The sequence below is a fragment of the Zonotrichia albicollis genome, chromosome 3, assembly GCF_047830755.1.
Source record: "Zonotrichia albicollis isolate bZonAlb1 chromosome 3, bZonAlb1.hap1, whole genome shotgun sequence".
Classification (NCBI taxonomy): domain Eukaryota; kingdom Metazoa; phylum Chordata; class Aves; order Passeriformes; family Passerellidae; genus Zonotrichia; species Zonotrichia albicollis.
The window spans coordinates 15,120,779-15,146,253 of record NC_133821.1 but is presented as its reverse complement, the minus strand read 5'-3'; the positions used below and the strand labels follow the sequence as shown (position 1 = coordinate 15,146,253).

Genomic DNA, 25,475 nt, shown 5'->3' with positions numbered 1-25,475 from the left:
CCCACGAAGGAGCAGCACCAGGCAGCTCCTGGCTAAAGCAGGGCAGGGGCTGCCCTGGGCAGCCTGGCCACAGGGACAATGTGGCAGCCCCTCTGTTATCCCATGGGGTTTTTGCCACTCCTGGTAAGCCAGGCTCACCGAGAGTCCTCGTTTGGAATTAACTCTTGTTGTTATAGAGCGTGACACAGAGCAAAGCACCAAAACTCCATCAGAAAAGGTGTACAAGAGAGATTCATCATAGCAACATGTTGCTTTTATAGTTTTTCAAGATACTTACATTTGCTTAACATTCACTGCCCACTGGTCCTAAGAAACAAAGTTCTCAATAGGGGAACAAGGAACCACGTCATTCTGTAGGCCAGCTAAAGTCTGTATCTTTTAACTTTCTCTCCTTCATCACATTGTCATGGGGACAGCCTTGGTGTCTTCCTCGAGAGAGATATGGGGCTTTCCTTATCTTTAGGAAGCCTTCACTGGCTCACAAGAACAGCACAAAATGCCTTCCCTACAAACTCTAATCATGTTACCTTCCCCTCCCTCCTCACAGGCTACAAGGAGCAGGGGATCCCACAGCAGCTCTAGTGGCTGGGACAAGTGTGGTCAGAGAAACGCGGCGAGAGATTTCCTCTGGCAGCCGTGGGCCACGGACCTTTTCATTACCCTTTGTCTCTCTTCTTGTCCCTTTGTTTTGTCTCCCTGTGTCTGCCCGTGCCCGTCCAGCGGAGCGGAGATGCAGAGCAGCCGGCGCAGACTTGCACTGACGCCCCCAGCAGCCGAGATGAGGCGAGCACGGCTTGGCTTGGACTGGTCCCAGCCCTTCAGGAGGACGAGGGTGCCAGGACAAGGACATGCCCTTGGCAAAGGTGGCACCTGGATGGGCAGCTGAACCAAGGGAAGGAGAGATCCTGCCTTCACTCTGCTCCCAGGGGGATGTCGCTGAAGATGTTTTGCCTTCTTTCTGTGCTTGCTGGTTGTGAACATCAAATGCCAAGGAGCTGTTCATAGATACACGTACAGGATGTAAAAGCAAACCAGTGGTACTTCCTTCCTGCCCCGAGAGTCCATCTGTGACTTTGCAGCAGTGGAGGGTCCAACCCAGCCCCCTCTGCTGCCTGTGTATGTAAGATGTTCACTGAAGCTCTGTCCCTGCAGATGTCTTGAGAAATGTGCTTGCTGTAAATCCTATCGTACTGCTGATGTGACCGGGGCCATCCCCTGCTTCCACCCGCTGCCACCATGCAAGGACCAGAGCTGCCACCAGCCCAGGGGACACTTTTCCCAGCACGGGACTGGTGTCCTGCAGCACCTCGCCTCTAGGGCAGCAAGTACTGCCAAAAGCCTCTGGTATAAAACAATACTGGGGGAGCCAAAGAACCTTTCCTGCCCCTGGAAGGGACTTGCTGGCAGTGTCTCCATGCTTTGGAAATGGATCCCCTCAGAGCACGACGAGTGCTCCTGGCTGAAGCAGCATCCCAGCTCTGCTTGCCCAGGTAAGTATCCAGAACTCCAGGATCTCCACGTGGTACTAGACAGGTGCTTGGGAGCTGCTGTGGTTGAAGGCCCATGGCCAAAGGGGGTGGGGTTGTGATTTCATGGTTTTATTTCTCAGCTGGAGAAAACCAACCAAGCAGGTCAGTGGTGAAAAGCCAAGAGCAATTTGGGACCTGCACTAAAGCCAAGGGATGAGCTCCTCAAGAGCAGCACTGCCACAGCGATGGCCAAAAGGATTTCTGCTCATAACATTCAACACTTTCAAGTGTCTTTGTCCATTTCTACCAAAGGGACTGGTTCAGGGAGTGGTCTGTGCTGTGCACCTGCAGCTGTGCTGTGGCTTGCTGGGCTGTACAGGTGTTACAGCACTGAGCTTCAGCCTCTCCTGTGAGACACACCATCTCTGCTCCTCCATTTCCCCCCTGGGAAAAAAAGGAGTAAATTGGATCCTAACCAGCAGCAAATGGGGAATCTGTAGCACATGTGGAAAACACCTTCACTAGCTGCTGCTGTCATCAGTGAGAACTCTTTTTTTGAGGTCTATAACTGGCCCTGAAGCCACCCAAGCCACCTGGCTGCTCAGCTGCAGCATGTGCAATGCCAAAGAGCAATGGTTACCCCTCACCTTGCCAAAGCAGGATGGCTGGGTCAAGTGCAAACACCAAACACTGCCTAAGCATCAAGTCAGTTGTGCTTTGCTGTCAGAATGGGTGTGCAGGAGCCTCTGCAGACAGGGATAACAGGCCATGGATAAAAGGAACCAGGCAAAGCCTTTGCAATAGGAGCAACAAGTGTGGCTTAAGAGCAACTTCTCCTGGTGCCTGTGAAGTTGGGCTCACTTTTAGAAGGTGGATTTAAATGTGTAGTGGACAGGCAGCACAAGAAGCCTCAGGCTAGGGAGGAATAAACAAGCTGATATCTTCACTGGGCCTAAAGTGCCAGAAGTCACATCCCCTGTGGCATCAGATGTCAGTCAGATCAGCAGCAGATGCCCCATCCCAGAGACCCAGCACCTGCACAAAAGGTCCCCTGGGAACAAAAAGGGACAGAAAAAGCTCCTCATCAGCAGCACCAGGGTTTTGCTGACCTTGTGGGCCACACTTGGTGCTGTCTGTCTCTGCTCCAGTAAGGGTGAGAGAACTGGATTGGCTGGGAAAGGACTGAATGGAAATGCTGCCCTCCCTGGGATGGCTGCAGGTCCCTAGAGCAACTTTGGTTAGGTGTGGGTGCTGCCTGCATTTATTGCATGAAGGAGTCTGAGTACTGCACACATGAGGTGGGGATTTATAATTTACTTTCAGGTTTTGTTATGTAAAATTTCTTTTTATCTTTCACCTTCTTACTGAATCGTTGAAGCCAAGAAAACACTCAATGCACCACTTCAGAGGCTCTGAAATCTGCCAAATGTCACCCAGAACAAAAAGCCTTATTTTTTCCTGCCTAATTGATTTTAATTAGAAGCAGACAGTTTCCCACTCTCAGCTTTAGGACAGGAGCCACTTTATAGATTGGCCTTGCTACCAGGCAGCAAGCATCAAATTGCATTTTCCCCAAGGCTGTCCTGTGGTAGTAATAAAAATGATAAATCCCTCTGCTTTTTCCAATAGCCCTTAATAAAACTGGCACTGCCAAGCTCCCCCCAGTTCAGGTGTGAGCAGCAGCCTGCTCTCAGGCAATGGTGAGTATTTGCATTTGCAGGGAATGCCCCAACAAAGGCAGGAATGATGCATCTGACTCCATGCTCTCAGAAGTGAAATTTATCACTTTATGATACTATATTATATTAAAGAATACTATACTATACTAAAGAATACAGAAAAGATACTTACTGAATGCTAAAGAGATAATAATGAAAACTCATTACTCTTTCCAGAGTCCCAACACAGCTTGGCCCCAATTGGCCAAAGAGTGAAAACAACTCTCAGCAGAATCCAATGAAACAACCACCTGTGGGGAAGCAATCTCCAAACACATTCCAAATGAACAAAACACAGAGGAAGCAAATGAGATAAGCATTGTTTTCCTTTTCTCTGAGGCTTCTCAACTTCCCAGGAGAAAAATCCTGGGCAAAGGGGTTTTTTCCAGAGAATGTGAATGCCACAGGTGAGCTTCTCACCTTGGCTTTAGGCGTCCCTATGGCAAGCAGTGGGAGCCCAGGGCAGGGCTGTGCTCACCAGGGCATTCTGCTTTTCCCATCTTTACCACCACACTCTTCTCTATGACTTGGTTTTCCTCCTCTCACAAGAGGTCAGAGTGCTGTGGGCAGCTGGCAGCATCTGGAGGGGCCTGCCTGGTGCCCACTGACAAGAAGAGCCACGCTGTGAAGACACAGCTATGAGTGAAAATCTGGAGCTTTCCCCTATCAACAACTACTTTTTTTTCTCTTTAGGGTAAAATTAACCACCCAGCATTTTCACACCTCCTCCCGAAGCACTGCAGAGGGGACAACACCTCCCTCCACCTCCTGTGGGAGCTGTGACCAGCTGCAAACCAGCACAGCCAGAGGGCACCAAGCCCCTCCTCTGGTCCCAAGTGCATGGCCCCCAGCTATCCCAGCACCATCAGCTGCTTTGTACATGTAGATGTTTGACATGCGAGTTTTACAGCTAAAGAGTGATCGTGGGTAATGAAGAATAAATGCAGTTGCTCCACCTCATCTGCCAGCAACACAGAATTTTTCTGCTGCTCCTTTCTGATTATGCAGGTTTCTCAAAAAAACAAAAACAAAAACCAACCAACAACCAAAACAAAAAAGGGCTTTAATGAAATAGCTTCTTGGTACTTGAACCCAGCTGGGCTGATTTACTACTCATTGGAAAGTAACTCCAGGGAGGAACCAAGCCAGTGAGAAAACAGCTTCACCCTGGGTGAGCCAAACCATTGCACTGCAAGGCACAGCACCATTTTCCCAAGTTCACTGGTGTTGCCAAATCCAGATTTACCATGGAAAAGGTGCTTTGGGAGGTGACCCCCACCCTCCCAGCTTTTTGCCCGGTTGCCCATCCTTGCTGCAGGGGTTTGGGGTTGCTCACAGCTGGAAGGTCAGTGGGGCTTTGTGCTGGGAGCAGCTCTGGCACACGCAGCCATGGATCAGGAGAGTCAGATGTGGGAGGGGACTCCATCTGTGCCACACTCTTGCTGCCCAAGACACAAAGCTGCATGTCCCTCCCTGTGTGCATTGACTGGCACACATTTTATTAAAGACCTTCCAGTGCTGCTGGAAATTGCCCTTAACTCCTGCTGTGAGTGTTGTGCTGAGCTCTGTGGGCAGGAAGATGAAGCTCCCAGTCCCAGTATTCTCCAGAGGGCTGATTTATTCCTTGCCTCCTGCTTGCTCTGGGCTGACCCTGCAGCTCACACACATGCACACACTCCAGCCAGGATGCCTTTTATTGCTACCCAGCACAAACTGCATCCACTGCAAGACACCACCAAGAGTTCCTTGACATCCAAACCCCAGGTACAAGGAGACCCTGGCTAGGTCTGACATTCCTCCCAGGTAAAAGCCATGTCTTCTCCCACATGCGTGCCAACCATGGTCTGGCAACACAACCCTGTATTTTCCAGCTGGCTTTGCTTCATGCTCACACACACACAATGCACTTTGAAGCAGTGCTGAAATTTATTTCACAAACTGGCATTCAGCATTCCCATCCCCCTGTGGGAGCAGCACAGTGAAAACCCCCAGGTCACAGTGGCACCATCTGAAGCAGGGTTCATCACAGTGAATCCCACCAGAGCTCATGCTAACCACAACCCATCCTTCCTCCTCCTGTCTGTATAAATACCTAAGCCAGGCTAAAAGTCAAGTCCTGCTTCTCTTGCACCCACCCAAGTGGCCAGAGGAAAGCAACAACACCCTGTCCCCGCTGCTGGAATGGTGCAGTGGGAAGTGAAGGTTTTGTTCATGCTCTAAGAATGGCAAAGGCCAGAGCAGCTCAATCCATCTTCCAGCCCTGAGAATGCTTTCAACAGGCAGGTGGAAGGGAATGGCACATTTTGGCTTGGGATCAAAACAGGGGCTCAGCTGTGCCAGCCCTGCTGGAGGTGATGGCAGTGCTCCCCCAGACACCCAGCAGTGATCCCACCCTGGCCCACACCCCTCCTGCCCCCACCCACCCTGGTACAAGGACTGCTCCCAAGGCTGGCAGGGGATTGCTGGCTCAGGTCTGTGTGCTCTGTGGTTTTGGCCATGCATGGGGAGCTCAGATTTTCCACCTTAGGAAGGAGGGAGCAGGGGCCTGCCCACCTGTGCTGTTTGCACCTTGCTGGTGAGCCCACCTTTCCTTTTGGTCCTGGAGGCCAGACTGAGGGGTTGCAGAGGACCATTTGTATGCTTGTTTATATCACTGAGTATTGGATTGTGACTTCTTGTGTTTTGATACTGTGGATATTTTTTTTTAAGTTAAATATATTCTATTGCTGGACAGCTGGAATGAAATGCAGAGTCTCTTTGTGTCACCTGGAGAAACCTCATCACCCCTGATTCCAAATGAGTTCTCGTTTTCCTCCCACCAGTGAGGTGATGGAGACACCAGCCCACATCCACATCCCTTGAGGAGAGGAGGCAGGGGCCAGGACATGACTTCCTTAAGGAATTCACAACCAGAACCTTCCAGAGGAGTAGAAGGCTGGTGAGGAGCCTCACCTGAACCCCTGGAACAGAGACAAGGGAGGGGGGAAAGCCACCCTGTGTTGCCCTGTGCACATGCCTACCAGCAATCCCTCTTGACAGGGTTTTGTTCACAATCTGAACATTTTAACGTGACTCCAGGTGCATTATCCCTGCTCCCTGTGAGAGAACAGCCCACGTGCTGCCAGGGGCTTGGCCACAGACACCTGAGCAGGTGGCAGAGCCTTCCCATGAGAGACTGTTTCTTAAAACACTTGCACCCTTCAGCCATCCATCCACACCCCATGCTCCTCCTGTGATACACAAAGCCACAAACACCACTGCTCTGCTCCCTCCCCAAAGCCACTGTGGGCAGGGAAACACATGGGACATCCCAACTGGGTCAGGGGGCCAAACTCAGAGTTGGTGCAAGGCCAGCAAGAAGGATCTCCTCTCACCCCCTGGCTCTGAGGCCTCTGGGAGGAGAGGCAGAAGCTCCTTCCCCCTGCTGTGTGCTTCTATCCAGCCCTCAGCAGGGGAAGCACTTTGGGATGAGCACTGACACAGAGTAGTGTGATACTATTAATACACCCATGCAGACACACCAGCACGTGGCACACACACTGGAGAGAGCTGGGATAATTATCTCAAGAGAGATTTCTTCAGCACCCTGCTAATGGAACCATTTCAGAAAGGGAGGAGGAAAATCAGCAATAAACCCCACAAAAGCAAAGCCAAAAACTGGAGCTTGGTGGAGACAGATGAGACATGCCACATTCCTGGGCACCCACCTTTTCCCAAGGGAGGCCCACAGCCAGCTTCAGGGCTGAGCTGGCCCACCCCCCAACACAAGAGCAGAGCCAGCCCAGGTGCCCTCAGAGCACAGCCCTTGCTCTGTGCAGCACACAGTGGTGGCTCCAAGGAAAGTTCTTTTCCAGCAACCACCACACAACAGTGACCATTCCCTCCCTCTCCACTTGCAGCCTCCCCAGAGCAGCTCACCTCCTTCCAGCTGCCCTACACCTCTGGGATCCATCCAGTCCTGCAGCAGCTCTTGCTGGGAGCCCCCATGGCTGCAGCCACAGCACCAACAGCACTCCCAGGGTGATGGGGAGCAGCTGTGAGCTCCTGCAGGACAATCAGTGTAAGCAGGTGGGCTTAGCATGAGGCCATCTGGGAGAGTTTGGGCTGCTGGCAGCTGTTACACTGGTGGGACAAAGGCAGCTTGTGCAGGAGGGCTGGGGTCAGTCCTGCCTTGAAGAGACCCAGGGTCTGCCCACCAGCAGCTCTCACCACGCAGAGACATGGAAATACACCACCTGGATATTGGATCATTTAGAGATACACATTTAGAAAAGTACAATTTCAACTGTATTCTGTTCAAATTATCCTAAACAACCATTTAAAAAAATAATGTCCATGCAGAGAAGGGTTACTGCAAGATATGCATGTACTATCTCTAAACCTCAAAGTCATGCAGTCCAAATACACATTCAGATCCACATGCAGCTATGAGAAGGTAACACTGATGCTAGGAGGTAATATTATAATTACAGGCTATTTCAGAGCTTGTTTCCACAGGAAAACTGCAGTCCTGTGGCAGAGGATGTGAGCTGCAAGGCTGGCAGGAGTGGATGCTCCTGTCTGGGGCACACCAAGCACTGCACTGCCCGAGGTGTTAAGGGAAGTTGTGGGTTTGAAGGGACAGGTCTTGGCTTCAGGCCAGCCAGATGAATGCCAGATTCCAGCCTTAAATCCTGGTTATTCAAAGGCCCACATGCTGCTGGGTGGGTTTAGGTTTAGGGTTAGGGATTAGGAGCCACTGTCCCTGCAGAGACAGTGCGTGAGTGCCCTGGCACTCTCAGAATGCTGCAACCTGCCCTGCTGGAACCAGGCAGCCACTGTCACTGCCTGTCCCACTAAAAACACCCACTCTCACTGCCTGTCCCACCAAAAACACCCACTCTCACTGCCTGTCCCACCAAAAACAGCCACTGTCACTGCCTGTCCCATCAAAAAACAGCCACTGCCACTGCCTGTCCCACCAGAGCAGCCACTGTCACTGCCTGTCCCACCAAAAACAGCCACTGCCACTGCCTGTCCCACCAAAAACACCCACTGTCACTGCCTGTCCCACCAAAAACAGCCACTGCCACTGCCTGTCCCACCAAAAACACCCACTGTCACTGCCTGTCCCACCAAAAAACAGCCACTGTCACTGCCTGTCCCACCAAAAAAACCCACTCTCACTGCCTATCCCACCTGTGCCAAAGGATACAATGGGTTGAAAGGACAGGATGGCACCAACCTGCCTTGGGGATGCTCCCTGGGCAGCAGCACTGTGGCTCACAAGTGCTCAAGAGACATCCTCTGATCTTTAATGATTCCCCTGTGTGAAAAAAGCCAATCAGTTGTTTTTAAAATTTTAAAAGTTTAATAGTAATAAAATGGTTATAAAAATAGTAATATAATTAGACTAATAAAAATTTGGACAATTTGGATGAGGACGATATGAGACAATAAAAACAAAGGGTTATGGACAATTTGGGTGCTTCTTTCTGGGCAAAATAAGCCCGAAAAAGGACCCACGTCAACAGAGGATTAACCCTTAAAAGCAACAGCCTGTTGCATATTCATACACCTCATCCATGATGCACAAATTCCATTCAAACACAGGATTCTGTCTGGTCAGTGTCAACTTCTTCCTCCTAATCCTAAGGTGCCTTCGATCCTTAGCCAGGCAGGAAGAAGTCAGTTTCTTCTGATAAGAATAAATTCTTCTTCCTTGAAAGATTTAGGTGTCCTGTGGCTGCTGTCTGGTGTGAGTACCTCATTCCTTTCTTTAAAAAATATCCCACTTACATAGTTCCTATTTTAACTACAAACATTATCTTTTAACTACAAGACTATATTTATCATATTATTAAAATGTTAATGCAGCACTACTAACGAATACAACGAAATCCATAGAGTAAATATCTGCATAGAGCCATATAATGTGCACTTTTCACACCCTGTAACCCAGAGGGCCTGTGAGCCTTCCTGCAGAGCCATTTCCCATGGGAAAAGCAGCTGGGCACGTGCAGAACGTGGCAGTGCCATCAGGGCACGTTTGCAGCGCCTGCCTGGGGCTGGTGAAGGGTGGGAGGGAGCACGTGGCACCCCTCAGAGCCCACCCACGGGTCCTGCCATCCCCCCTCGCTGTTCTGGAGGCATAAAAAGAGATGAAACATGAATTTAGCACTAGAAAAAGATACCACGCTGCCAGTGGGAAATGTTTTTTTTTAGCCACAGATCTTTTGCAAAGGGGGAAATAGATCTGTAGCATCTCATCTTGCTACTACAGACTCCTGCTGCTTTTTCTTCTCACGTTCCCTTCTCTGAGCCAACCCCACTGCTACAAGAGAAGCAGATCTGTGTGTGTGTGTGTGTCCCTGCAGAAGTTCTGGGGCTCCTGCTATGGAAAGCAGCATGTAAACCATCTTGGAGCAAAAGCCCCTTCTGACACAGAGGTCAGTCACTAGAAATTAAAGTATTTGATGTGGTTTCCTGGCTCAGGTCAGGTGTTTGAGTAAATAATTTTGTGCCTCTATTTTTTTTTGTCCTCGTGGTTTCAAGTCTTAGGTTTCTACACTAGGGAAGGTTTGTTTGGACACCCTGGCACCAGGCAATGTGGACAGGGGCCAGCTGGCCCCAGGTCTTGCAGGTCTGACGTTGTTAATACACACCAAATAAATGGTAGGAAGCACAAAGTCCCAACAAACCAGCCCCAGGCAGGCAGTGCAGCAGTGCCACAAGTGAGATGAGCTGCTGGGGTCCCAAAATGTCTGTTTCCTCCAGAGATGTCCCAAATTGGATTCACTCAGCAGCCTCCTCCATGGGCTTTCTCTTCTAAGAGGCGCCAGCAGCAGCTCTCCTGTGCTCTCTGGCTGTTCCAGGGTGGAAGCACAGTTCTATCCTGCAGAGCAGCAGGAACTGCTGAGACAGCTGGACAGAGAACACCCGGCTGTATAAAAGCAACAACAGCCCCCAGAGCAGTAAATCCCTGTGGCAGTGTTCCTCGCACAGGGCACCAAATGTGGTGGTGTGCACAGGGGTCCCAGGATGAGGGGAGAGATGAGAATCTTGACTCCATGTTTCAGAAGGCTGATTTATTATGTTATGATAGATATCATGTTAAAACTATACTAAAAGAATAGAAGAAAGGATTTCATCAGAAGGCTTGAAAGGAATAGAAAGGAATGATAATAAAATCTTGTGACTGACCAGAGAGTCTGAGACAGCTGGACTGTGATTGGCCGTTAATTAAAAACAACCACACGAGACCAATCAAAGATGCACCTGTTGCATTCCACAGCAGCAGGTAATTATTGTTTACATTTCATTTCTGAGGCCTCTCAGCTTCTCAGGAGAAAAGATCCTGGCAAAAGGACTTTTCATAAAATATGTCAGTGACAAATCCCCATATAAAGCCTTCCTTGCTGGAGGCATCACTGGCGCTGGCTCAGGCACTGGGGGTGCAGGACATGGCAGAGCTGAGAGTGAAGTGTGGCCCTGGGCATGGCAGGTCATCCCTGGGACAAATTTATATTTTTTTAAGGGCAGGGAAGTGAAGAAAACACAGACTAAATGAGAGTGGGAAAGCTGTCCCCAGGGGCTGGGGCTGCCTTGGGGGCTCCAACCCTGCACTGGCACAGGGAAGAGAGATGTGCTCCCCCAGCCTCTCACCCCTAGAACCACCCTGAAAGGAGATGTGGGCACCAGGAACCCTTCACCCCCTTGCTCAGGCTGGCTCTGGGATGGAGCCTGTGAAAAATGCGTATTTTGTGATTGGCTTTTTGCAAATATTGAAATTAATATTATATGTGTTATGTTAGAAAGTTATGCTGTATTAACTTTCTTAAGTAGTGTGTATCTCACACTGAGATAGCAGCCACAGGACACCTAAATCTTTCAGAGGAAAAGAATTATCAGAAGAATAATTCTCTCTTATCAGAAGAAAAGAACTTCTTCCCATTAGGATTCAGAGGAAGAAGCTGGCACTGACCAGACAGAATCCTGTGTTTGAATGGAATTTATGCATCATGTATGAGGTGTATGAATATGCAACAGGCTGTTGCTTTTAAGGGTTAATCCTCTGTTAACGTGGATCCTTTTTGGGGCTTATTTTGCCCAGAAAGAGGTACCCGGACTGTGCGTAACTCTGTTTTTATTGTCTCACATTGTCCTAAATCCTAATTGTCCAAATTTTTATTACTCTAATTGTATTACTATTTTTATAACCATTTTATTACTATTAAACTTTTAAAATTTTTAAAACAAGCGATTGGCGTTTTCCACACTCTCGCCCCTAGAACCACTCACAAAGGAGATGCGGGCAACACCAACCCTTCACCCCCCGGCCCTGCTCAGGCTGGCTCCAGGATGGAGCTGCTGCTAGAAAGGGCAGCGTTTATTAATTTAACCACCTCCGCAGCTCGTAGTGCGAAACCCAAGCCCCAAAAGTGCCGGGAGGTGGAGAAAAAGCCTCAAAGCAGCGGCGCTTTGGGGGAACACCCCGTGAGGCGCGGGGCCCTGCCCGCCGTGAGGCGAGGCCTGCCCGCCGCCGGGGGCACAGCGCCGCCTCCCGGCCCGCGGGGAAACACCGGCACCGGGAGCCCGTGTCCACCCCACACGGGACGGGGATGTCGGGTCTGGCTTTTAAGGGACGGCAGAAAGGGGGGCACAGCCCTTGTGCGGCTGAGACCGAACCCTACTGAAGGCTGGAGGGTGCCCCAGCAGCATGGCCCCCAAAACATCTCCAAGACAGCAGGACTGTGGAGGTGCCAGGCACACCTTCATTGTGTGAAGCTGACGGGAAAAGCATCCCCAGGCTGATCAGCACCCTCCACACTCAGGTGCTGCTTGGCCACGCTGTCACCGCTGCCGTGGTGTCCCCATGCTGCCCCAGCCATGCATCCCCTGCAGCAGCACACAGGCAGGAGATGTTCCACTCCTCACTGCTGCTTCCCCCCAGCCACATCAGGCAGAACACAGGGGGCCCTGAGACTGTTGCCAGACTTCAGGCTGGGGGCTGAAGGATTTTACCCCATGGCAGGGTAAAATCCCTCCTGAGACCCCCAAAACCCGAGCAGCTTGTGGTGGGAACAAGGCTGAGCACACTGTTTGATCCCTGTCAACCATCACACCAGTCCTGCATTTTCACAGGCTGCAATGCCCCAGCACCCCCTGATTTATGGGAGGCTCATTCTGTCAAGTAGTGCCCTGTCAGACAAGGCTGAAGGAGCTGCCCCTCCCTACCTTACAGCCCCTGGCACTGCTGAAGGTGCTGCCAGGCTCTGTTCTGGAAGGGTAGAAACCTCAGCAAGCTGTAAAGCTTTCTTTGTTGCACTAATGTAAATCCCGGCCCCTCTTCTCTATATTGGGTTTATGAATCACTTAGGTTATTGATGCATAAGGTGGCAAGGAGCTGTGGGCTTTGCTTTGGGGGCACAGAAAAGCCAGGCAGGAAGGCCAAGCCAGGCTCTTGCTGTGCCATGTGCCATCTCAACCCTCTGATAAGCCCTACGATCAGCAGATGCCAGCACTCAGCCACAAGGGGTTTCTTCTCCTCACTTACTCCCTTCTCCTCTTGAAAGGAATAGGATGAAAGTGTCTTTACAGACCATGTAAATCTGCTTGTAGATAGGGCCAGGGACTCATAGATAGGGAAGGAATGGGAGAAACTAGAAAATGTTACCGATTGACACAGAGTGCTGCTCAGCCAAGGCCGTGTCAAATTCCTGAACTTCGAGAAGAACAAAGACTGAACAGAATTATGAATATTGCTTTGTTATATATATATATATATATATAAAAGGACGGATGTGCATATTAGAGGGGGACATGCTGTAGGCCTATTGGAAAGTCTGTACCTTCCAAGTACCTAAACCAATTGGGAAAGGAAGAGGGTGTTATGATCAGGAAATTCAGATAAAAAAGGAGGCTGCATCCTCTAACAGTTTGATAGACCCCAGCGGAAATGTCCCATGGCCATTCCCTTAACTCAAATAAAGTTAAAGGACCCCTCTGTCTCCTTTCTGGACATAAGCCTCTGGCATTGTGAATTTTTCTGCACACTCTCCACAACAATGTCATGGTGTTTCCTCAACTCTCAAGAGAGGTTTTCACAGCACAGGGCTCATCACTCTCTGTTTCTGCATTTCAGGGCGCAGCTGGGTAAGTTATGGAGCTAGGAGGAGGAGTCACAGACCAGAGAGACCCCAAAAACTGGACGTGTAAGTCAATCAGGGGCTGTCAGTTCTGCTGGAGTGAGCTCAGTAGGCAGACAGAAAACGTGTTTGCTTTCCCACAGCCCAGGAGGGACCACTGGTGCACAGCAGCAGCCTCACATCAGTGTCCTGCCAGCCCTGCCTCAGACCAAGAGGTTTCCAGTCTCCAAATTCCACACTGCAGCGTTTCTCCTGCAGTTTCTTTTAGAGGATCCATGGTGAGCCCCAGGCTGGGCTGCTCCTGAGGGTCTGGGCACTAAATCTGGCTTTAGTTTCATCTGTGCCAGAACAGCTCCTGCTCTCCTGTGCTTGCACAACCATCCAGGAGGGAATTGTGCTGCCTTCAGGCTCTATAGCCTGATTCCTCCTTCCCTGCAGAAACAACCTGGGGTTTTTTGTGGTCCAAATCCTCTGTCCCTGCCCACAGTGCAGCTGAGAGGGAGAGGAGCCAGGGGAGTGTTTGGCTGCGCCAAGCAGCTCTGATTCTCCTGGGTGCTTTGGGATTCTCCAGAGCAGGAATGACAGGGTGGCACTCAGAAACCGCTCAGTGGGAGCCAAACACATTCCAAAAAACTGAGCTGCCTTCAGCCTGCAGAAGGGGGATGGAGGAATTCAGGCCTCTCTGGGACACAGCTCCCACTGAGCCTGGGCCTCCCACAGCCCCAGTTCTGCTCTGCTCCTGCCCTGCTCCCTGCAGAGCCAGTTCCTGTTTGTCAGGATCTGTTCCCAGCACAGGGTCCTTCCCTACTCTTGCTTTTATGAAGCACTGCTGGAGCCTGATTTCTCCCCAGCCATGGACATGAAAGGCTGTTCCAAGGCTGCCACAAGCTGCACAGGGCAGACACTGACTGCACACCAGGGGAATGCTTCCCATATGCCTTTATTTGCAATGTTACAGGACTTTTTTACAGGCACTGTGCGTTGGTGTTCCAGACTGGTTTGGAATTTTTTTTTTCTGTATTACCCAATGACCAAGAGGTGTGGTGGGAGCAGGGAAAATCCCTCACAGCAACCATTCCAGCCTCCAGGAAAGCATAAGACATCTGAGAGCAACAATCTGCTTCTTCTGAAGCCACAAAGCGAGGGATCTGGTTTATAAACAGGCTTAAAAAATAACATACATATATAAGAGCAGCTCAAAGCTAAAGTACAGCAGTAAGTGGTACAAAGCTACATAGCATATCTGTTCACAGCCTTTCTCCAAAGCTGGAAAAGGCATGGCTTAAAAACTAAAAAAAACACAGTTAAAAAAAATATTCCATGCATTAAATTTTAGTGTTTTGTGCAATTAAAATGGGATGAAAATAAATATAACTTAAAAAAAAAAAAACAACCCAACCTTTTCCATGACACTAATGGAACAGAGGCAAAGTCTATAAGGCACTTCCACATGGGCTAGTCTAGAAAGCCTGGCAAGGAGCTAAAACAGTGCAACCATTTACAATGGCATCTGATAAGCACAAGACACCTGTCTGGTGAGCTATGAACTGAGAAAAAACCTTAGGAAACTTCAGTCCTTGAGGAAGAGGCTTGGCTGCAGATGCCTTGGTGGCCAACTCCTCCTTATTGCTGCAAGGGAGGTCTCCCCCTTGGGTGCTGGACCCATCAAATATGGCAGAGGGGCTCTGGACAGTGGGTTTGGGGATGGATGATGGAGCAGGTGAGGGATGCATGGCTGCCAAGCTCCTGCACCACCCCCTGTGCTGCAGGTTCCTTGAGGCAGGGGCTGCTGCAGCCTCCCCTCTCCTCCAGCCTCTCCAGGGATGACCTTTGGCACAGCAGCCCTGCCGCTGCTCGCTTCAAATGTTCCAGGAAGTTAAAAAATAGCCTCCACCCTAAACAGGGAACTGGGTGTTTTCACAGGAGCAGGAGCACAGGGGCCCTCACACAGCCCCAGCAGTCAGCTCTGTGGAAAAAGGGGGAGGCACAGGGATGTCTGACCCCAGTTTGCTTTGCCAAAGGTGTCTAAACTGGGTGCTGCCTTGCTGCTGTGAGCCTTCACCTGATGCAGATGGAAATTATGGACATGCCCTGGGCTAGGTGTGAGCATTGGTGGCACTACACATGTGCTCAGCTGCTGACAAAAAAGACTGATCGACCTGGATGGCTACTTTAGGTCTCATAGTAGTCCTTTAGGAGCTATTTTTCCCAGCTAAGGAGAATTGGAGACCCCAGCTAAGGTAGGCTGGAAGCAGTTCCTAGCAGTTCCTAGCGGGGGAGCTGAGGCTCTAGCGAGGAGCCCAAAGTTTTGCTCACCAGGGCACCCAGCATGGGGAATGTGGGTAGGAAGCACCTGGCCATGGCAAATACCTGTGCCTGACTACATGGTTCTGCAGCAGGAGGGAAGCCCTTCAATGCCACTCAAAAACAACAGCAACCTCTACAAGATGTCTTGAGCACAAATTAAACCCCAAATGTGCCCTTCTAGCAGCTCTCTGAAGGACTTGGCACAGCCAGCTACCTGGGCTGAAAGGTGCTGGCAGAGACAACCAAAGGGCTCCCACTACAGTGTCCTTCACCATCTCCACACCTCGCTCACACTCTCTGACTGCCAGAGGGTCCTGGGCACGGTCACTGAGTGTTCTCAGGATGATCCTGGTGCAGGAAGAGGCTCCTTCCTCCGCCAGCCCTTTTAACATCAGGCTGAGCAAGAGACAAAAGCACGACAGGCGAAGCATGCCCTTGCCCCGGGCCACCTGCTCCCACTGACTCTGCAAAGCCAAAGTTTCAGCTTTTGTTCTGGCAGGTTAGCTCTCTATTTACATGGAGGGGGGGGAAACAACCAAGACAACCTAAAAAAACCACAACAAAAACACATTAAATAGGGAGAGTATAGCTTTCAAACGGGGAGGGCGAGGGCTGGAAAGTGTCTTGTAGTGCAGTTCAGAAGAGTCAGTCGGGGGCAGGCTGGGGTAGTGGCAGAGTCGGATGCGTGGCTTTAATGCAAGTCTTCGCTCTGGGACAACTCTGTCAGGATCTGAATGAGGTTGTCCAGCCCCCAGAGGTAGCCATCCTCTCTGTTCCCTTCCACCCAGGGCACGTTGTGCTGGAGAACTTGTCCCTCTGGCAGTGGGGTGGTTTTCCCAAAGTCAATCATCCAGACTTTGGCTTGCTCCTGCTTGTCATGAATGAAGAGGAGAGAGCTCCCAATTACCTGTGGAGAGGTGAGACCAATTAGTGGTGCTCCTGTTGCTCATTTTCAGCCCTCTTTGGGGCTTTAAGACACCTTGTCTCAGTCAGGCTGCATTTCCAAGAGATGCTGCTGCAATTTTGCATGAGGAGAAGCAAGCTCTGTGTGCCACTCGTTGTGTTTGCACATGCAAATGGGGCATTTGGACAAGCTGATTCACTCATACAAATCCCAGGTCTTGGCAGAAGGAGAGGATCAGGAAAACATGGGCATGAAAGATAAAGATGTCAGTTAGGAAAATGAGCTAAGCTCCCTTAGCAAGGAATGAGATGAACTGTCTCAACCTTCAGATGGGGTTTTAAGGCTGATTTTTTTGTGATCAGCCTGTGTTCTCTGCACTCACCAATCCTGCAGAACATCATTGCAGGGATGGGGACACTACAAGTACAAGTAACTTGCAACCTGCTGTCTCCTGCTTCAAACACCATTGTATTACACCCACACTGTCCCTAGAATATTTTCCTGGCACTCACAGCACTCTGGGGATGCAAAGTATAGAGCTGCATGGATTTCCTTTCCTCTGAGTTCACTCGGCTGCATCTGCTTTGAAGGGCTCCTTCCTATCCATCCTGAACAGCCTTGGGGGAAATCCTGCAGCAAGCAGTGGCCTGGGCAAGACCAGGGAAGCCAAGAGGTGCATTTGGGCTCTGACAGCAAAAGTCTCAAGGCCTGTTGCAGTGGGATGAGACCCCACAAGCCCAATGGTCATCACACACAAAGAAGAGAGATGCTCAGCAGCTCTGCTGTGGCTTCCCAGTGCTTAGGAAATGTGTATCAGTATCAAGCCAGTCACCACCATGCTCTTCTGCTTAATCTCTCCTTCCAGGCAGAAGACTTCAGCAGGGGCTTCTACAGAAAAGCACCAATGGGTGCATTTCAGAGCTGTTCCAAATGAAAACTGCCTTCCAAATTCTGATTTGAGTGAATTGATGAATTACACTCATTTTTCCCTATGTCACAAATAGGGACCTTGGTGACCAGAGTGCAAGGGCTGTAGCAGAGGTGACGCAAAGCACTGAGAGCCACAAGTGCCCCTTATGATGTGGAGGTACATGGAAGAGAACGCAGCTGGTGTCAGCCCTCCAGACCAGCAGCACTAAATGTTACTGGGGACTCCCACATCCCTGCTATCAGCAGGGCTTAGCCTGAGGTTTGCCTTTAGACAAGGGTTTTGAACAGGATGCATGTAGTGTTTGCAAAAGCTGTTATAAATTTACATTTTTCAGGAGATTTTTTCCTCCAGTGAGTTGGGAAAGCGTCCAAGGTCCAGAGATGCGTATTATTTCCAAGAAATGCTTATCTTTAGCTCTCCTCCTGCTAACCTCTGTCTTGGCCAGGACAGAGCATTCTAAATTTAAGGAAAAGCCTTTTGCTGACATTCCTCATTTGTGTGTCCTGGACTGCCCAATTCCCCTGCAGCTCCTTGGAGGAGCCCTGCTCAGCAAGGGCCCCATGGAGGGACACAGAGCTTGGCAGACCTTCTGCTGTGCTTCATCTCTAAGTGGGATGGAAAGTCAAAGCTGCTGCTTTTTAATTTTTAAGGAGTGGAAACTCCTTTCAAACCCTCTTTGAAAGGCTGCTTTGTTTCTGTGTTTTCAAATGAAACCCTGGCACTCGGTTTCAGGGAGAATTTTGTTTCCTGTGCTGAACTGCCTTGAAACCCTCAGTTTTGACATTTCCCTTCCAGGCACTGCCACCAGGAGGCATGGCCCCATCTGCCTTTGGCTCCTGGCAGGACTCTCCGTGTCTGGCTGGGGCTGAGGTGCCTCTGGATGAGGGACAGTGGGCTCTTGGACTCAAAAATTCCTACGAGGCTCTTTATTCCTACACCACACATGACAAGGACACGCACTCTCGTGTTTTGTTACGTAAATGTAACAGCAAAATTATTGCATTAAATTGTGGAGCATTTCAGTTCCTGAGATGGCCAAAAGAGACAGCGTCCCCTCCTTGTCTTCCCATTAGCACTGAATCTTCACTATAGAAAATGTTGGTATTGTGGACACCCATTTCTGTATGAAATTCCTTTGAAAGGTAGAGTTTGTACTGTGGTGCTCCAACCAGCTCAGAAAAGGCATTTTGGGGGTATCTGCAATTTTAGGCTGTGTTGAAGCCTTGTTTGATCATGTGGAGCAACTGTCAGCCAAATGATACCTGACATGCATTCAAATAGACATTTCTCCTGAGAAAACCCCTGTGCTTTCACACTAGGGAGTTTTCCCTGTCATAAACAGCCCGAGTTCCTCCTAGATCACTTTTAATCTGTTTGAACATTGGCTTTCAGTGGATTTGAGCCCATGTCAGATGCACAAACATTGTATGCTATCATCTATATTTGCACATATTGCATACACATATGAAAATACAGATATAAGAATAAACCAGCCCCTGACTTTGACTTCTCTCCTTGGACAAGCTGAGATTACACAGTTTGCCTCTCTAGGCAGATCTATATAAACAGCAGAATTACCTCATGGCACTTGAAGAACGGGGATGTCTCCAGGGTAGCACGGATACCCTTCAACCGGTTCAGGTAACTGTTCTGGAATTACAAAAAAACCACAAATCCAAGGCATTAGTGTGGCAGGAAACCTGCATAAAACCCACTGCAGTGGGGCAGACAGGAAAGTCACCCCCGTGCCCAGCATCCTCCCACAGACCTTTCCCTCTGGAGAGGTTTTATGATCCACTTTTCCTTTTGGTTTCTACATCACCCTGAGCTCCTGTGGCTTTCACAACTTAGTGAAAGCATTTGATTTTGCTGAACTGGTGCTTTCTGCAGAGTGCCCTTGCTGCCTCCATGGTGGGAACACCTACTTCAGCAGCTGCTACTTCTTCCTCTCCCCTGCACTCCCTTCATAGATCAACTCTTCCCTTCAACTGCCTTTTTAGCACTCAGGCAGTCACACATCATGAGACCCTTCTGCAACTCTGTTATCAGCACTTTTGCAAAACTGGTCCCATGGGCAGAAGGGCTTTCACCATGGCCAGCACACAGGTCAAGAACCACAAGCCTGTTCGAGCATCCCTGCAAATTGCTGGAAGGCACTAAACATTCTCAGGGGGCTCCACTAATTTTGGGGTTTATATAGAAGAATCAAGCACAGGAACACACACAGAGCAAGTATCTGGGCACAGTAAAACACCTGCAAGGGGAGAGGTGGGATTGCTGTACAAAAATGCACTGGCCACATAAAAATGGAGCCCCATCCAGAGCCATGGCACAATGTGTGCTCCAAGTTCTCTGGGGTTAAAATGCAGCCAGGCAACTTCACCTGTAGATCCAGGAAAATCCCTGGGTAACTCTTGTGAAAGCAAGCATGCCTGTTTGAAGGAGACAGTGCCAAGGGCCTCTCCAGCTGGAGCATTGCACTTGGAGACTTTATACAGCACAGCTTAAAATGGGAGTGCTTTGTCAAATAGGTTATTTGACACGGTGTAAATTGTTTACAGCCAGATCTCTTATTCTCCTGGCAATTTAGGGAAGCTTGGAAAACGTTGCCTGTGGCTTGCCCATGTGAAGTGTGCCTGGCACAGGATCAGCCTGCTATGAGAAGGGCACAGGCACCCCCCATGCAGGATGGGAGCCCCCGGCACTCACACTGGGGTACAGAGAGGGCTGGGGGGGGACAACCAGCCCAGGGGTGAGGGACAGAGCATGGCTGTGACTCCTCAGTGGGGTTTGGGAGCCAATCCTGGAGATCCTCAGCAGGCTCAGACTCTGGTCAAGCAGTGCTGCTACAGCCAAGTCCCCTCCCAGCTCTCCACTGCTTCCCCCTGCACCAGGACAGTGTTTTGCTTCAACACTTCTCATGCTTTTTAAGAGACATTGCTCAGGCTTCAGCCCCAAAGGCCACAGACCTGATGAGCTGAGGGTAGGCTCCAGGGAAATGCCCTCTCCAGGCAGTGCCCCCAACACCCCCCACTCACCAGAACATTCCTGTTTCCTCTGGTGAACTCACTGAAGGCCTCCATGACTTGTTCCTTTGTCCGTGTCTTCTTGAAGTCCCGGTTCACAGTGCCGTCCTCTTTCTTGAAAAGAAGGGACAGGGCTGAGTTGGATGGGGAAGGAGGGAGTTGGGGCAGGAGCAGTGTTTCTGCAGTCATGCATGTTGCCAAGCAGGATGTGACCAGCGTTTCTGGCAGCTGAATGATCTGTCTGTGGAGCAGGGCTGAGCAGAGGCAGGCTTGCACATCCCAAGTTATCCCACAGCCCCAGTGCATTGATTTCTAATGCAAACAGAACTCCCTATCATCAAATACTTGCCAAGGTCACTGGCAATGTGGACAAACTCTCCTTACAGACCAGGTGCTTGCTGCTAACAGAGGCTGGAGACACCTCTGGAGGCATTTGGGCTCAGAAACATCTGTTTCTGGTGTTTCAGAGCCCAAATGGCTTCCCATGGCTGCTGTGGCTGAGAATGGCACTGACACCAGCCCTGGACTGTCCCCCTGGCTTGGGGAGGACAGCAGAGCCTAATCACAATGGGACAAAACTGAGCATGGATGGGAAAAACATCTCACGAGCAGGAACAAAACTTCTTTGTGAGAAATCCTCCATGGACCATTGCAGCAAGGAGCAAGCCCATGGCCACCTGGCATCACTGGTCCTTTGACAGTCCAGGGATCACAAACCCTTCAAGGCAGCAGCCTGGCACTGAGATGCAGTGAGCAGCCTTGTGCTCTCCTCTGCCTTTTCCCAAGGCACATCCATCCTTGGCCTGCCATGGCATGGCTTGCCCATTGCAGGGACAACACTCAGAGGCTCCTGTCTGAACCTCTGGGCAGCTCTGTAGGTCTCTCCCCATTTCCCTGGTCCTTCCTGGGCTCTGATTTTTACATCAACTGATTTCATTGTCCAGAGGGGCCCTGGGACAGGCAGGCAGATCTCACTTCCTGGATACAGGGGCTATTTTAAACCACGCTTGCTTGTGCTCACAGCTCCATCCCACTGCCCCATACAGCTCGTTTGCACACAATACAGCAAAGGGACAGGGGCCAAAAGACATCCTGTGGGCTGGGGAAGGAAGAGGGCACAATGAAATCACTTGCTCTGGAGGTTTCAGAGCCATGCAGGGAAGTGCCCCAGCACAGGGCAATGTGCATTCCCCTGGAGAGGCGGCTTGGGGGAAGAGCAAGTGCCCAAGGCAAGCCTGCCACCAAACCAGCACCTGAAGTGAAGTTTGGGATAAATCACACAGCACACTTCAGCTTCCAGCTTGTGTTTGGTGTAAGCATTAACACAGGTGGTAACAAAAGCAACACACAAAAGAAAAACTCCAGGAAAAAACTTTGTTTGTTTGTACCAATTGCATGGACTGCACCTAGCTTCAAATCACCCTGGACTCAGCCTGACCATTGTGCTGCCACAGGGTCCAAAAGCAATGCTCAGGGCTGGCAGAGTGTGGATTGGCAGGGGTCAGGGACAACCTTTTCACTGGAGACTCTGTGCTGCAGAGCTGGGATCTGTGCTCTCAGCTGTGACCTTGCTGAGGATGCTCTGGTGTGTGATGGACAGGGCAAGGGCACTTTGCTGCTGCATGTCCCTCCTGTGAGCCCCAACATGGCAGCTCAGAAATGAACCCACCCTCTCCCAGGGGGATGATCAATATCAACCTGGAGAAGGGCCACAGCACTAATTCCATGTGTAAAGAGCACAACTTTCCACAAAGCATCCAAGAAAGGAGATGGACTTGTAAGTGCTCCTAAAAATAAACACAAATCACAGATGGCCTTTCCGATAAGGCAGCCTCAGCTTCAGGAAGGCCAAGTCGCCTATCCCTAGTGCTGCTCCCACCTCCTGCAGCTTCCTTGCCCAGCCAGGGGTTGCTGCCACCAGGCTGACAGGTGCCATGGCATTCCCAGGTGTCTGAGCCCCCAGGGGCTGCCTTACACACAGGAGCAACGTGAGGGGGGCTGATAAGGGCTATCACAACCTCTACCCCAGCAGCGATTCCAGCTCAGCTGGCATCACTGGGGCAGGGCTCAGCCACATCTCTGCCTCTGGCCTTGCATGGCTTGGCACACTTAGGGGGAGGCTTTCCTGCCTGGTTCAGGGACCCAGCAATGCCATCCCACCGTGGCCTTGCTGCAGGCAGTGGTGAGTAAGGCTCAGAGCAGGGCAGCAGCTCGGCAGTGTCACTTCTTTCAACGGGGCCACCAGGGATTACTTGTGTTACTTTCAGCATGGAAATTTTATTAATAGCTACTGTTTCCAACAGGTTCAAGCTATTCCAGAAAGTCAGATGAATGTCATTATCTCCTTTTGCAAAGGAAAATTTCCATTTTAAAGAGGAAGAACTAGATCTTCAAGGCCACCTGGGAAAGGGAGAGCTCAGTCAGGAAAGGGTTGCTATCCTCATGCCCAGCCCTGAGCTGCCTGTTTGCCTTACCTGACTGTGCTATCCAAAACGTTTCCACTGCTCCTCTCCTTCCTATGAGCCCTTCCCACACGTCCAGGGTCAAATCCTGTCCTTCCCTTGCACTTCTCAGAGCTCTCCTCTGGCAGCCCCCATCCATGAGCAGATTCACCACTGCTCTCCCCAGGGAAGCATCCACAGCAAGAAATAAAACAAGGGAAGACACCAATGGCACCTTCCCTAACACACAAACTCACTCCCAGAAATAGGGAGAACAACAGGGATACAGCAGAGCATGACCAGCCCTGTTGGAAAAAAAAAAAAAAAAAAAGCCAGCTGTGAAACAGCATGAACTGCTAATGCTTTAGCTTAGGGGAAAATAACCCAGAAACTGAGGGATTTAAGGAGAATTACAGTAATTAGAGCCTTGATCAAATTAGTCAGCTCCCTAGCAGCAGCAGGAATACTGCTGGAGGCCAGAACTTCTCAATATTTTTCAATTAAAGAGCTGCTTCACATCTTTGAAAAAAAATCCACCGCTCAGATCAGGCAGCAACTCATTTATGGTCGGCTAAACAGAGGTACAAATCTCATAACTCCTTTATGGTTTTTTGGCCTCCCTGGGGATATGATTTGTTTGGGGTTTGTTTTATTTTTTAATTTCAAGTGCTTCATATATAGCCTGCCCCCTAAACATGCCCAGACTGGGAAGCACTACAGGAGGCCAAGGATATATCATTCTGGACTATAAATAAATATTTCTGATTACACCAAGAAAGCAGGGTAAGAAGCAGTGCAGGGGAGCTTCAGTCCCAAGTGGAAATGCTACCAAGGAAGCCTAAAAAAATCTGTTGTGAGGGCTTTATTGGGGACTGCTTAATTTGTTTTAATTCTATCATTTTGACACCACTATCTTCAGGCAGGAGGTTTGGCTACAGAGCCCCAGACAGGCACTCTGAGAGAATTTTTCCCAACGTGGAGAGGAGAAAAATAATCTGTGATCAAGAGACAGAAACTCCTCCAATCAAGACACCTGCAGATATGAGCCACTGTTTCCACTAAGAGCAAGTGGCTGCTCTGAGCTGGGTCCCTGGCCCTCAGCAGCTACCCAAGCCTGAATTACTGCAAACACAGCTTGACAGAGCCAGCACCATGCCCAGGCATGCAAGGAATGAAACCCTTGGCTCAAGTGTGATGTTACCTTTTAATTCACACTGGCTGGCTAGCAAAAGGCACAGGCCATTGCTAGTGCTCAGGCAAGCAGCATCACTAATACTCTGTGTATTAACTGTTCAAGTGCCACCCCAGACACCTTTCTCACCTCCCTGGAGAAAATCTCCTGGGCTGGCTCACCTGCTGGGGACACAGATGCATCCCAGCTGTGTGTGCTTGTCCCATTTCACAGGGCTCAGCTGCTGAATCTTCCTGGACAGGCTGGTAAACACACCCTCCTGACTGGCTGTGGCTGAGCTCACAGCTCCAACCACAGATGGGCACACGTTCAAGCTGGGCTTTGGATTAATGGCTCAGCCCAGTGGCAGAGCAGAATTGAAAGCAAACAACTAATTTGAGCCTTCAGGTTGGAGGATGGCACTTTGTATTTTGCAGGGAGGGAGAAGTCAACCAAGCAAGCTGATGTAATGAGATTATGTCTAAAACCATCCTCAGGATGATGCCCTGAGCTCAGCTGTATTCTCAGAGGAGCAGCAGTGCCCTGGCTGAGGTGCCTGTGAGATGCTTTGGCTGCAGGGGCCAAAGCAGACCCCATCTGGACTGCACGTATGTAGAGAAAGACATCCCAGTGCCCTGAAACATCTTCCCTTTCTGCTCCCCCTGAAACTCTCCCTGAATTCTCTACTACAGCTGTTTTCCTATTTCGATCAAACCTCAAATTTACTGCTGTTTACCTTGTCCTTTTGGATCATTAAAAGGAGAAAGCACCTAAATTCTTTATTTTTAATATAATTTCTGGGTAATAGCTGTAAACTTTGCCATGATCCCAAGTGAAGAGCTTATCTTAGCCCAAATTCAAAGAGCAGTAGGAGCCTTGACCCAGATTCAGGAAAGCATGTGGTTAATTAAGCACATCCTTACACTCAGGAAAGCCCTTCATGATGGGAATAAAGGCAGCCAACAACTGATGCTCATTTACACCTTTCTTGAACCAATTTCTTTTAATTTATTAATTTAATTTGCTGTGTGTGTGTGTACCTCTGTGAGTTCGGCTAGTGAGCTGTGCCCACTGCCCAGGCTCACCTTGATGCCCTCGATCCTGAAGCCCAGTGTGGCTGTGGAGCTGATGGTCTCCCTCCACTGCATGTAGCGGGGCTTGGTCACAGCACGCAGCACGTTCTCCTCCTCCGTGGGGGCGTCAGGGTCCACCTCAATCATCTTCTGGTACATGTCCTTCCTCAGGCTCGGCTTCTTGCGGGCCTTGATCAGCTCCTCCTCCAGGTACGTTCTGCAGGGAGCAAGGGGGTGTGTGAGCACGGCACCACATACCCACAGACAGCCCTCAGCCCACAAATCAGGCTGATCCAGGATAGCTGATC

The 25,475-nt window shown here is 50.1% G+C and overlaps 2 protein-coding genes across 4 annotated transcripts in view; one reads left to right on the top strand and one right to left on the bottom strand.

Annotated features, from left to right (window-relative positions):
- Positions 1–16,148, top strand: part of STUM (stum, mechanosensory transduction mediator homolog) — a 59,320-nt gene extending 43,172 nt beyond the window's left edge. The window contains exons 3-4 of one of the 3 annotated variants that reach the window (XM_005488476.4): positions 548–1,490; positions 3,881–16,148. In XM_005488476.4, the coding sequence (XP_005488533.1) occupies positions 548–582 (35 nt within the window). In that variant the 3' untranslated portion in view covers positions 583–1,490; positions 3,881–16,148. Of the gene's footprint in view, positions 1–547; positions 1,495–3,880 lie in introns of those variants that run through there. The other 2 variants (XM_026794494.2, XM_074536803.1) reach the window with 2 other exon arrangements.
- The window catches only part of ITPKB (inositol-trisphosphate 3-kinase B), a 75,613-nt gene continuing 54,624 nt past the window's right edge, over positions 4,487–25,475 (bottom strand). Inside the window, exons 5-8 of the mRNA XM_074536802.1 lie at positions 25,180–25,384; positions 20,495–20,596; positions 19,035–19,106; positions 4,487–16,528 (exon numbers count right to left, since the gene is read on the bottom strand). Of these exons, the coding sequence (XP_074392903.1) occupies positions 16,313–16,528; positions 19,035–19,106; positions 20,495–20,596; positions 25,180–25,384 (595 nt within the window). The 3' untranslated portion in view covers positions 4,487–16,312. The remainder of the gene's footprint in view (positions 16,529–19,034; positions 19,107–20,494; positions 20,597–25,179; positions 25,385–25,475) is intronic.